Genomic DNA, 13,096 nt, shown 5'->3' on the forward strand with positions numbered 1-13,096 from the left:
AATATTTAAAAATAAAAAAACTCATGTTTTTTCATGACAAATAGCTGTTAAAAACATAAATATCATGTTTAAAACATGATATTTATGTTTTTACGAAAAATCATGATATTTTGAAAATATCACAAGAAATTACCGTTTAAAATGTTCAGGTAATTTATCGCAATATTTTCATGATTTTTTCATAAATATTGCGATATTTGTCACACTGGTTTGAACATTAGGAGAGCTACGTTGCTTTATAGCGTTGCCATGACTTGCAAGATATCATTAGAATTTATACATTCCACCATGAATTACGGCTCTACAAAAAGGACACTTCATTCATCTTTTCCTCAGCTCCTTCGCAATATTGCCACACTAGGTTATTTCTGGATCACAGGTCTCTTGCTTCCAATGCCCTCAGCAAAACTAACTCAAAAGCCCAAAACAAATATGTAAGTCATATTAGAAATTTCATAAAAATGACCATATCCCCCACAACAAGAGCTGTGTCCATGTGACATAGACCCCATGTAATTGGGATAAGACGTGATGATGATGATCATGATGATTATTCATAATCACAATTATATTTTTTTTCAAATGTTTTACTTTTTAAGATTATATTATGCATATTTTGTGATTTTTACAATACGTAATGATACAATACCATTTTCCGGCAATTATGGTATGAGACTATGACTTACCATACATATTCTACAACAATGACAATAAACTGTCCCAAAGATGTCCACATATACGAATCTAAGTTGTCTGAAAGATGTTCAACATTTGACAAGTTACCTGGTTTGATCCCTCTGCTTTGCAACTCGGTTATAGGGTAGAACACAAAGCAAGAAAATATCAGAATCAGTCAATTAATGCAGAGGACTAATGTGAAAATTTGGAGTCTTCATCCATACCTACCTCATGTATGACAAACAGCAGTTCAAAGACAAAAGGCATGATGTGAAACACGCATTGCACAATCATGGACAAAACCAAAAGCTTTCATGGTGATAGAGTATAAAACAGGAAATAACCCCAGCTAATGACACCACAGATATTCTGGAAAAGGCTCCCTTGGTATTGTATCTTTACGTATTGTGTTTCACTGTTTCTGATGTAGTTTGTTCTTAAATTAAAACTCTTTAGTTATTCAATCCACCAAGTTAACAAACAATATCATGCACTCATTTCATATTTCATGTACTACTTTTGCATGCTTAGATTTACTAGTGGCTGAAACAGTCTCTTTAGTTATTTAATCCACCGAATTAACAAACAAAATCATGCACTCATTTCATATTTCATTTACTACTTTTGCTTGCTTCGATTTACTAGTGGCTGAAACAGTCTCTGTGTGTGTGTGTGCATGAGTGCAAACACACATATATTCAGGTGCATGTGCATACCCTTTGCTCTTGAAAATTGGGCTTGTTGTCTGTTCCAGTTTCCTTGTCTTTCACAACATAGGTAACAACCTATGTAACACCGACACGCCACCTAGGGTGCTGTATCCGTGTCAACACGGGTACCACCACCAGTCGCAGTGCGGGTATGCCGTGGATCGATCGGGTCCCACACTGTGTCGGGTCGGGTCCAAAAAAGCCTCACTCGTTTCGGTTTCTTTTAAAGATCCCCGACCCTGACTTCCCCTCTTTTTCAGCTTTCTCAGCCCTAACCCCCCTCCCCCGACTTGCTCTTTCTGCCCTAACCCACCTCCCCCGACTTGCTCTCTCTGCCCTAACCCCCCTCCCCGACTTGCTCTCTCTGTCCCTCGCAATGCCGCCTCTCTCACAGTTATTCTTCTCCTCGTAGCGTCTCCCCTCGCAACGTCGCTCATGTAATGAAATGGTGGTCTTCAACAAATGCACAAATAAGCATGACCCTTGAAAGGGTATAAAGGGAAGAACACTTGAAAAATAAATAATACTTTATTCATGAACAAAATGCTTAAGAAGCATGGTTGTATTCATTGAAGGGGTTCACCCCTATATATACAAAACAATGGGAGAGAGAGGAGAGCTCATTTTGAGCTCTCCAAAAAGAGACGTTGGATTCCAACGTCTCTTAATATAGCCGTTGGACTACAATCCAACAACATTTATTATTATAGCTGTTGTACTATAGTCCAACAACATTTATTATAGTTGTTGGACTACAGTCCAAGAGCTACTTGCACAGTCAAGTTCCAACAGGAACTTGACTGGATCAAAATATCTAGTTTCTATTGAACTAGATGCTAAAAAAGAAAATAAAAAAATAGAAAAAGAAAATAATAAAAGAAAATATAATAATATTAAATAATATATATATATATATATTGTAGTTTACATTTTAACACTCCCCTTCAAACTTACGGTACAATGAGCGAAAGTTTGTCTAAGAGGAAGTGAAATCTGGGAGCAGCGAGAGGCTTGGTGAAGAAGTCTGCTAATTGATATTCTGATGTAACATATGGCAGATCAATGGTTCAATGTAAGTATTCCTCTCTGACATAGTGACAGTCCATCTCAATGTGTTTAGTGCGCTCATGGAATGTCCGGTTGCTTGCAATGTAGATCGCACTTTTGTTGTCACAGCACATCTTTGAAGCTTGCGTTGCTTTAGCTCCCATATCTGCTAGCAATCGTCTGAGCCAAACAACCTCCATAGTGGTGGTTGCCATGGCTCTGTATTCAGCTTCGGTGGAGAAAAGAGAGACTTTCTGCTGCTTCTTGCACCTCCACGAAATTAAGGTTTCACCTAAGAACACACAAAAACCAGTAGTTGAGTGTCTATTATTGGGATCACCTCCCCAGTCAGCATCAGTATATGCAATTAAATTTAATGAAGATGAAGCAGACAAGAAGAGTCCTCGTGAAAGAGAGGATTTTAAGTATCTAATAATACGCAAAATCGCTCCCATGTGCACGGAGGTGGGAGCATGCTGAAACTGACTAACTGTATGAACCGCATGAGTTATATTTGCCCTAGTAATGGAAAGATAAGAAAGAGCTCCAACAAGTTGTCTATAAGGAGTAGGATCATCAAGAAGTTCTCCATCATCAATTTTCATTTTAACATTGACAACTTCTGAAGTGTCTACTTTCTTATCATCTGTAATTCCAGACCTGGAAACGATATCAAGAGCAAATTTAGATTGAGATATCAAATACCCCCGAGGGGAATAAGCAACTTCAATGCCTAAAAAATATCTTAATAAACCTAAGTCAGTCATTTCAAAGTGAGTTTTAAGAAGAGATTTGATATTTGCAACTCCCTGTTTGTCGCCTCCGGTGATGATCATATCGTCCACATAGAGAAGAAGAATAATGATGCCTGCATCAGATTTCTTAACAAACAAAGCAGTGTCAGTTAAACAAGATTGAAAACCAATATCAAGCATAACATGACTAAATCGGTCATACCAGGCTTTTGGAGCCTGTTTAAGACCATAAAGAGCTTTACCCTTAGGGATACTAATACCAGGTGGGGCTTCCATGTATACTTCTTCAACGAGATTCCCATTCAGGAAAGCATTTTTGACATCTAATTGAAAGATAGGCCATGTTCTAATGGAGGCCAAGGCTATTAAAGTTCTAACAGTGGTCATACGGGCCACAGGAGCAAATGTTTCTTCATAATCGATGCCATACTCTTGGGCATATCCTTTTGCTACTAAACGGGCCTTATATCTTTCCAGGGTCCCATCACTTTTGGTTTTGACTTTGTATACCCACCTACAACCTATAGGTTTCTTACCCGGAGGAATATCTTGTATCGTCCAAGTATTGGCCTTTTCTAGTGCATCCAATTCTATTTTCATGGCTTCTATCCATTCTATATGATTTTTTGCTTGAGAATAGGATGATGGTTCAACATATGATTGTATTAATGTAATGGCGGCCCTATACGTGGGTGAAAAAGATTCATAAGACACAAATTTTTCTGGAGGTTTAGAGATTCTAGACGTTCTTCTAGGTGGGACTTCAGAGTATTTTTGTAATTCACATGGAAGATTTTGCTCTCTACGTCTTGAATATCGTAGACTAACATCCCTATGGATTTGCTCTTCATTATCATCATTTTCAACAACAATAGGACTTTGATCATTGTCAAGGTCATATCCAACATCACATTCATTGGATTTTGAAGTTAGATCAATTAAAAACGAGTATTCAGTGACATCCTTGGATTTTTCAAATTCAAAGAAGCTTTCTTTTTCCAAAAAAGATACATTTCTTGACACATATAATTTGTCATTTTGAAAATCGAAACACCTGTAGCCTTTTTTATTATCAGCATATCCTAAAAAGGCACATGGGATTGCACGAGGAGAGAGTTTATCATTTCTGTTGGTGAAAACAAAACATTTGCATCCAAAGACTCTTAATCTAGAATAATCTGGAGTTAAATTAACAAGCTTTTCTATTGGAGTTGTATTCTTTAATGAGGAAGATGGCATCCTATTAATGAGGTAGGTGGCAGTTAGGACCGCTTCAGCCCAAAAACTTTTTGGAACTTGATTTGCAATTAGCAATGTCCTAGTAGTTTCCATAATGTGCCGATGTTTGCGTTCGGCTAGGCCATTCTGTTGTGGAGTGTGTGGACATGATCTTTGATGTGTAATACCATGTAAATTGAGATAGTCTTTGAATTCGTTGGACATAAATTCTCCCCCTAATCAGTGCGAAAAACAGAAATATCATTTTGAAACTTATTTTTAACCATTTTATGAAATATTTGGAAGTTAGCAAAGACATCAGATTTATGTTTAAGAAAATAAATCCAAGTATGTCTAGAAAAGTTATCAACAAAAATGACATAATATGTATAACCACCTTTGGAAATAACTGGTGCGGGGCCCCAAACATCCGAATGTATTAACTCAAGTGGTCGTGAGGAAACAAAAGTTCTACTAAGAAATGGTAACCTTTTCATTTTGCCAAGAATGCAGTCTTTACAAGAAAAATTTTCAGAATTACAAAATTTTTCCAAACTTGGAAAATATTGAATTTTAGACATATGAGGATGGCCAAGCCTTTTGTGCCATAAATCCAATTCTAATTTCTGAATATTATAACAAAATGCATTCTTGGGTAATTCCAAAAAGTCCATGTAATAAAGTCCTCCTTCTCTATGGCCTTCCCCAATCAGCTTCCCTGACTGGCGATCCTGTACCCAACAACCATGAGAAGAGAAGGAGATATTACATCCATAATCAGATATTTGCGAGACAGATAAGAGATTCAAATTAAGTTTAGGGATATATCTAACTTCTGGGATAAAAAATATTTTGGATTTTTGAAGATTTTCAAAACATCCTATTCCTTTTACTTCGAGAGATGTGCCATCGGCTGTAAAAACCTTTGACACACTTGAGTCATTTTTAAGACATTCGGATAGACTATTAACATTTGGGGTCATATGAAAAGAAGCACCAGAATCTAAAAGCCAAAGAAAGTTACCTGGACCGGATAAAGATGCAACTGCCGCTCCAGTTGAGGCTTCGGTTGAGGAGGATACCCCTTTGAGAAGAGGTTGAAGGATTTCCATCAATTGAGCCATAGACACAGGTGCATCTTGATCTTTTGACTCAGATTCAACAGATGCAACTCTTTTTTCTTCTCTTCTTTTTAACTTTGGACATTGAGGCCTATAGTGCCCCGGTTCATGACAATGATGACAAATAACTTTTCTTTTATCAAAGTCGCCGTTTTGCCTTCCAAAATGAGGCGGCTTGTAAGTACGAGTATGATTCCCCGGTCTAGATACAACTAAAACGGAGTCATCATCAACTTTTGGAGTACTTTTTCTAAGTCTATTTTCTTCCATAGTGAGCTCTTCTATAGTATCAACAATAGAAGGAATTTTTCCACGATGTAAAAGGGCCGATTTGGTGGATTCAAACTCCGGCCTTAGACCATTCACAAATTGATAGAAATGTTCCATATCGAGTTGTTTTTGGCGAAGCTCGATGTCTTCGGCACAATGCCATTTGGGCTCAAGAAGAGCCAACTCTTCCCAAAGTTCGGACAACTCATTATAATATTCTCGAATAGTTTTATCTTTTTGAGTCATTGTCCGAACTTTATCTTGTAAATTGCATACATGTGCAATATCTTTAAGGGAATACATGTTTTTGAGGTATTCCCAAGCCTTATTGGCATGCTCAAACTTAGCTAGACTAGAGCATTTTTTAATGTCTATGCTATTGATGAGCCATGACATAATTTTTGCATGCCCTATCCTCCATTCTTTCCATTTCTTTTCATAAGTGGCTAACGCCTTACTCTTCTCTTCTTCCGTTAGAGGAACCTCTTTATCACCCTCTTTCTTGGTAAGAGATAGTTTAGGTTCCAAATCGGAACCATCCAGTATACCCCATAAACCTTTTCCCCAAATGTGGTGCTTCATAATCGAAGCCCACATTACATAGTTAGTATCATTTAGCTTCATAGGAATGATGGTGATCTTATCATTGTCATCCATCTTTTACAAGGGTAAGAGAGGAATAAATAGGAGGAGAGAGAGAAAAAAATAAAAAGAAAAGAAAAAGAGTAGACAAAGGAATAAGAGAGGATACAAAACCAATTTTTTTTGTAGCACAAGTTCGCCTTTCTTCAAACAAATCTTCTTGAGCCAAGAACAAGGTGATGAAACACCTTTTATAAATGTGGCACGGAAATCGAGGCGAAAGCACTTCAAGATCTAAGGATTTCGTAGCTCTGATACCATGTAATGAAATGGTGGTCTTCAACAAATGCACAAATAACTCACAAACAAGTGTCTATTGGAGACACTACAAGCATGACCCTTGAAAGGGTATAAAGGGAAGAACACTTGAAAAATAAATAATACTTTATTCATGAACAAAATGCTTAAGAAGCATGGTTGTATACATTGAAGGGGTTCACCCCTATATATACAAAACAATGGGAGAGAGAGGAGAGCTCATTTTGAGCTCTCCAAAAAGAGACGTTGGATTCCAACGTCTCTTAATATAGCTGTTGGACTACAGTCCAACAACATTTATTATTATAGCTGTTGGACTATAGTCCAACAGCATTTATTATAGCTGTTGGACTACAGTCCAACAGCTACTTGCACAGTCAAGTTCCTGATCAAAATATCTAGTTTCTATTGAACTAGATGCTAAAAAAGAAAATAAAAAAATAGAAAAAGAAAATAATAAAAGAAAATATAATAATATTAAATAATATATATATATATATATATTGCAGTTTACATTTTAACAGCTCAGCCCCTCACAGCGCCGCTGCAATCCTCGCAGTGTCACCCTCTCTGCGCAGGTACTCCCTTCTCTCTGTCCCTCTCTTTGTCTCCCTCTCAACTTGCCTCTCTCATCCGACCACATGCACAACTCCGGAGATCTGGGTTAGCTAAAATAAGAGAGAGAGAGAGAGAGAGAGAGAGAGAGAGAGAGAGGTTTTTCTTTTGGGAGGGGCAGCAAAAGAACCCTGGAATGAGATGACAACCCTGGTCACCAGATATGCCCTTCTGCTTTGTTATTTAAAAAAAGAAAGAAAAAGGACACCTTTTCTCTTTTCCTAATGCACCAGAACACCCTTTATGGAACCCATATATTTCATATTTTCCCTTTTTTTTACTGACATACCCCTTCTATTTTTTATAATTATTAACTAAATGCGTGAACGGACAACAATGTACTGGTTTTCATCGTCTTCTCCATGAAAAGAAGTTAAGTAAGAAGGGTTTAAATATTAACTGTCCATACTTGAAACGGGCAACAATGATATTTATTGAAGCATGGCAATACAAACCATTATCAAAAAATGGTGGACTTTTATTTATTGAGAGGCAATTATTAAATGAGGGGTTTCAAAATTGGGAGAGAACATGACGAAACATTATGCACCACTGGTATTATGTGCATACATTGTGTTTCGTTTCTAGTTGGTGTTTGAATATTTGAGATTTTAGAGGGAGAAAGAGATTGTTATTGAATTTTGATTTTGATTCTTGTTAATTGTTATTGAATTTTCATTCTTTGAATAAAAGTTGTTAGCTTGTTACTAGTTTAGTTGGCCATTAAATGCTAAATTAATTTATGTTTTTATGTTGTTGCCTTGTTAGAATAATGGAACCAATTTATTTTATATATATATATAGATAGATTTTTTTGTTTTAAAGACATATATATAGCAGTGTCCCCGTACCCATACCAGTACCCATGTGACATAGGTAACAACAATAAAAACTGAAATGTACTAATGCTTGATGATTGGATGCTTATTAAATAGTTTCAAGCTGATACCATCCTATCAAGACTAGAAACTAATTATAAAACTAGTTTCTCCACAAAACTGTTAGACTTATTATATGTTACGCCTATGAAATAAATGGCCAAATTCTGAAAGCAAAGGACATTGTCAAGAATATAATAAAATAAACATTGAGAGTTTCATCATTTATCCGTTAGCTGTACCTCCTAATGAACGAAGACTCCGCAAAGCCAGTTGAAAATATGCACTCTTGAAACCATCACCCCAATCTCCAGCTTTTCCTTTTATACTCACATAATAATATATCAAACCCGCAAGGACCAGAGAAACCACCGTGAATGACCAAGATATCAAGAACATGATCACTGTCAAGCAAATACAAGAAACAAGATAGTCAAATTGACATATGAAACACATTTGCAAATACATAACCAATATCTAGCATGTATCCTCGAAAATCAATTGGTACACTTGAAGTCATGGTATTAAATTGTGTTGTTATCATAAGATTTTGACTATTGTAAGAGTAACATTTACCCAGAAATGGCCTATCAATCATTTAGGCATGATAAAAATAACTTTTAAGTGATACGGCAAAAGGAACTATACCTACACAGAGTGATGCTCCAAGAAGAGAGAGACTCCAGTGGTGGTATTTCCATCGAGGGCGCCAGCTTGGAGCATCAAGAAGGTCAAGAAGGAAACAGGATAAGTTCACGCCAGCATAACACAGAAGGAAAAACATGGTTACAGTAGGTGTGATGAGATCAAGATTCCCAATAACAACACATCCAATACAGATAAGGGCAGTGAATAATGTCGCAAGGTGTGGATCACCTCCCTCCACAATCTTGAAATATTTAAGAACTGGAAGGATGTCATCATTAGCAATGGCTGCAAGTAAGTTAGGTGCTCCTGTCAGACTCTGAAGTGCTGCACCTAAAGTTGACAATATTATTCCAATATGAATGATTGCTGGAATTGGCCAAGCGATTGTAGCCGTAAGAAGCCTGTAGTGCAAGTAAACTATGTAATAATTTGCTGACACAGAGCTCAAACACAGACACCATAAATGGCATTTTAAATTTTCACCTAGTTTTGTTAGCAGCTGGACATTAGATGCATGGGCAAACAAGGAATATTAGCTAACCATTGACACCTATCTTCAAGGCACTGCCTTGAGACTTCTGAAGCACATATAAATGGATAAAAAAGGCAATGGTCTCAAGCCTCCAACTAATGCTTGAAGGAGAAAGAGCTATGCCTTTTTGGTCTTAAAGACATGCAATACCCATATATATATCTCAGAACAGTTACAAAAAAAGTTGGATCAAGTTATTTAGACAAATCATAGCATCGAGACCAGTTGGTGCAGAGATGCCATACTTTCTAATAAATTCTAGTAATCTGGAACAAGAAGTCTTTTGTACGCAACAAAATGAAACTAATATGGACTTTTTACAATGTCAAAACAGAGTCTTTATCAGGTATACTCAAAATCATGGAAAGCAAATCGCACTGTAGCAAAAAGGAAAAAAGTGAAAAAGCACCAGTTTGACCATGTATTTGCAAATATCCTCCACAATCCTATCAGATAAACAATACATGTGACAGAAACGCACCTGTTTGTCAGTAGCTCATCCCGCTTAGCCACAGCTCCAAAAAGTAAAACAGAAATCAAATACAAGGTAGATGTTGTAAGTGTAGCAGCTAATGTTCCAATGGGTATAGACTGCTGGGTATCTCTCAGTGATGCAGAACGATTTGACCCAGCCATAATTCCAGTAACCGCAGGAAAGAAAAGACCAACCAATGCACTGAAAACAACAAATAACATCATTAGCTCTCAAACATCATCATTTCCTCATCTGAAGAATCTCCGCACATGGATGCATATATATAATGGGGTTGTCTTTTATATGCATGGGTTTTTAGGCTTCCGGTTGGCAATACAAGTTTGTCAGCTAGTAAATGCCTACAATTTTGTAACATATATGTTCAAAGTGGTATCTACATTATGTTGATGGCGCCTGCAAGAAAAAACAGTGAAGAAAAGAAATAGAAAGATATGAATCAAAGAAGAAGAAGAAGAGGGGGAAGAAGAGAAAAAAAAATCGCTGTCTTTGCTTTTATTTCATTAGGGCACATAAACTTTTACTAAAACACCGTTGAACTTTGTAATATTGATTGTCCACATTATAAAACAGTCAAACTCGTGGTCAAACCCAACAAATGGACAAAATAGACCCTTCATAATACTCACTCAAATTGGATAAAAGATGACATCTATCATTCACAACTTGCTTACAAGTTGCTTTGTTTAATGCCTTTATAAGTACACACTAGTTGATTTCAAGTGTGCACATATACTACCTTCAAAAGTGTTATTCCCAATCTTTTCTCGAATGGAATGGCAATCAGTATCAATATGCATAGTGTGTTCATGAAGCACCTGATCATTGGCATTGTAGCTTGCTGACTTATTATTATATAAGAGAACATTTTCCCCTCATTATTGGCTTTTCTGAGACCTAAAGCAAGGAAGACCTTTGATCATGATAATGAGAGTAAAAGCTTATAGGTTCCAAGTAGTCTTATGTAAGTTAGTATGTACATACTGAAAAAAGTGTGTGTGTGTGTGTGTTTCGGGTCTGGATCTTATACCAGACCCGAGTCCATTCATGTATAGCTTTGTATTTTTTCTTTTATTCTGGGTCTGGATATTATACCAGACCCGAACCCACAATGTACACTCAAATATTAATACAGTCCTTAGGTCACGATTTCAATAACGTGACAGCCGCAGCCTCTTCCTTTTCTATTCCTTTCCATTTCTCTCAACGCAGGCTGAAGAGGAGATTCTAAGATGGTATCAGAGCTTAGATCCACTTAGGGCTTGAAGGGGGTTTCCAAAGGTGCGACCAAGGTTTGAGATCTCTCCATTTCTCGCATTTTCTTCACTTTCGATTTTCTCCATCTCTCTTCTCGTTTCTTTCCTGAAGGATTCACATCTCACGTGAATCCCTAACGTGAATCTCAAAAAAAAAAAAATCTCGTCTCACATGAATCTACTGTGTCGCGTGAAACCCTAAGGTTCACCCATTTTCTTATTCGTCTAGCATATTCAGATCTGATTGCTTTTGCATCAGATCTGGAATATTTCTCCCCTGCGCATCCTTCTGCCATCTGGACTGGAATTAAACCTTTGCTGTTCAGATCTGATATTTAACAGCATCTTTTTAATTTGCTTTCATTTCTACCAAGTGTCTCGTCTTTTTGGCATATTTTCTTCTCGTTGTCACAACTGGTACTCAATTAACAGTTATTTGTCAACGTTATCTTCATCTGTTTTTGACCAGATCTGAAAACACAATTAGTTTTCAACTTTTGTTCAACGTGTGAGGAATCTCAGTTTTCAATTCCTATTGCGTCAATCTCAGTTTTATAAAAAAAGGAGGGAAGGAAGGGAAAATTCAGATCTGATTCTCTTTTGAATCTAACAGTCTCTAATCGCTAGTTCCTCGAAGGTTGCTCAGCCAAAAAAAAAAAGGGTGCGACAAGCTAATTTTTTTTTGCAGCAAACTGGGCACTCCGTGAACACTCGAATATCCTTGTTACATCCTTGTTCAATTCCTCTTCCTCCATGGATTCGCATTCTTCTCAATCGAGTCTCTCTTCAAGTTTCTGTTAAATTATGTATATATAAATATATATATACATATACTTATATATATACATTCGTATATATATAAGTATATATATGTATATATGTATATATATAATAAAAGATAAGATTCGGAACGAGGAGATACGTAAGAAGGTAGGTGTTGCACCCATTGAAAATAAGATGCGAGAGAATCGTTTACGGTGGTTTGGACATATTCGGCGAAGGCCTAATGATGCTCCAGTTAGAAGGTTGGAGAAATGGGAAAATATATTAGTTAAAAGAGGTCGGGGTAGGCCTAGGAAGACTTGGATGGAGATGATAGGAAAGGATATGAATGCTTTGAACCTCACCGAGGACATGGCATTGGATAGAAATGATTGGAGGAAAAGGATTCATGTGGAAGACCCAAAATGAATTTCTTTTTTGGTTCATATCGCTGACCCCAATTGTTTTGGGATGAAGGCGTAGTTGTTGTTGTTGTTGTTGTATATGTATATATACATAATATATCTCTTTTTATTTTTCTGTACAAACCAAAAACCCGATAGGGGTGTTTTGGTAAATCCACATGTACCTTTTCTTTTTTGCTTTTTTGCTTTTTCCCCTTTTTCCTTTTTCTTTTTACTTTTTCAGTTTTTGTTTTAAAGGACCATAAGGGGGCCCACCTAGCTAGTCGTTGGGGCCCCAACAGTCATATTTATGACCATTGGGGCTCCCAACGACTAGAAGGGAGCCCCCTTTATGGTCTTCCTTTAAGCTCTCCTCCTCTATATATAGAGGAGGCTCCCCCTTGTAAATGTATTGGGTTTTCACCCTTCTCTTCCTTTTCTTCAATAATATCCAACTTATGACTTTAAGTCATTTTCTACTTTTGAGAGTTTTGTGTGTGCACATTTAGTGTTTGTGCCCTTGGTTCTAGTGGTCACTCTTAAAGAGTGTTTTTTGCTCTATTGGTGCTTCCGCCTCTTTTCATTACATGGTATCAGAGCTCGGTTGGTGATAGGGCTTTTCTTTGTTATCTTGGAACGTGTGCCTCTCAAATTTTTGAAGAAAGGAAGGATATTTGGTGCCGATGGAACGTGACTCTAAAGTGGAGCTTTCTTTTAAGCTAAATGGGTCCAACTATCTCATGTGGGCCTCCGCTATGAAAAATCATCTAAGAGGTAAGAAACTTTGGGGTTTTGTTATGGGAATTACT

The 13,096-nt window shown here is 37.0% G+C and overlaps 1 protein-coding gene across 4 annotated transcripts in view; it reads right to left on the minus strand.

The window, feature by feature from the left end:
* The window catches only part of LOC149831267 (cation-chloride cotransporter 1-like), a 74,182-nt gene that overhangs the window by 2,028 nt on the left and 59,058 nt on the right, over positions 1–13,096 (minus strand). For all 4 annotated transcript variants that reach the window (XM_090013779.1, XM_090013776.1, XM_090013777.1 and 1 more), the window contains 3 exons: positions 9,854–10,048; positions 8,841–9,241; positions 8,435–8,596 (listed from right to left, as the gene is read on the minus strand). In XM_090013779.1, coding sequence (XP_089869905.1) covers positions 8,435–8,596; positions 8,841–9,241; positions 9,854–10,048 — 758 coding nt within the window. The remainder of the gene's footprint in view (positions 1–8,434; positions 8,597–8,840; positions 9,242–9,853; positions 10,049–13,096) is intronic.

Source organism: Nuphar pumila, chromosome 7, assembly GCF_984573655.1.
Source record: "Nuphar pumila chromosome 7, dmNupPumi1.hap1.1, whole genome shotgun sequence".
In the NCBI taxonomy this organism is placed as follows: Eukaryota; Viridiplantae; Streptophyta; class Magnoliopsida; order Nymphaeales; family Nymphaeaceae; genus Nuphar; species Nuphar pumila.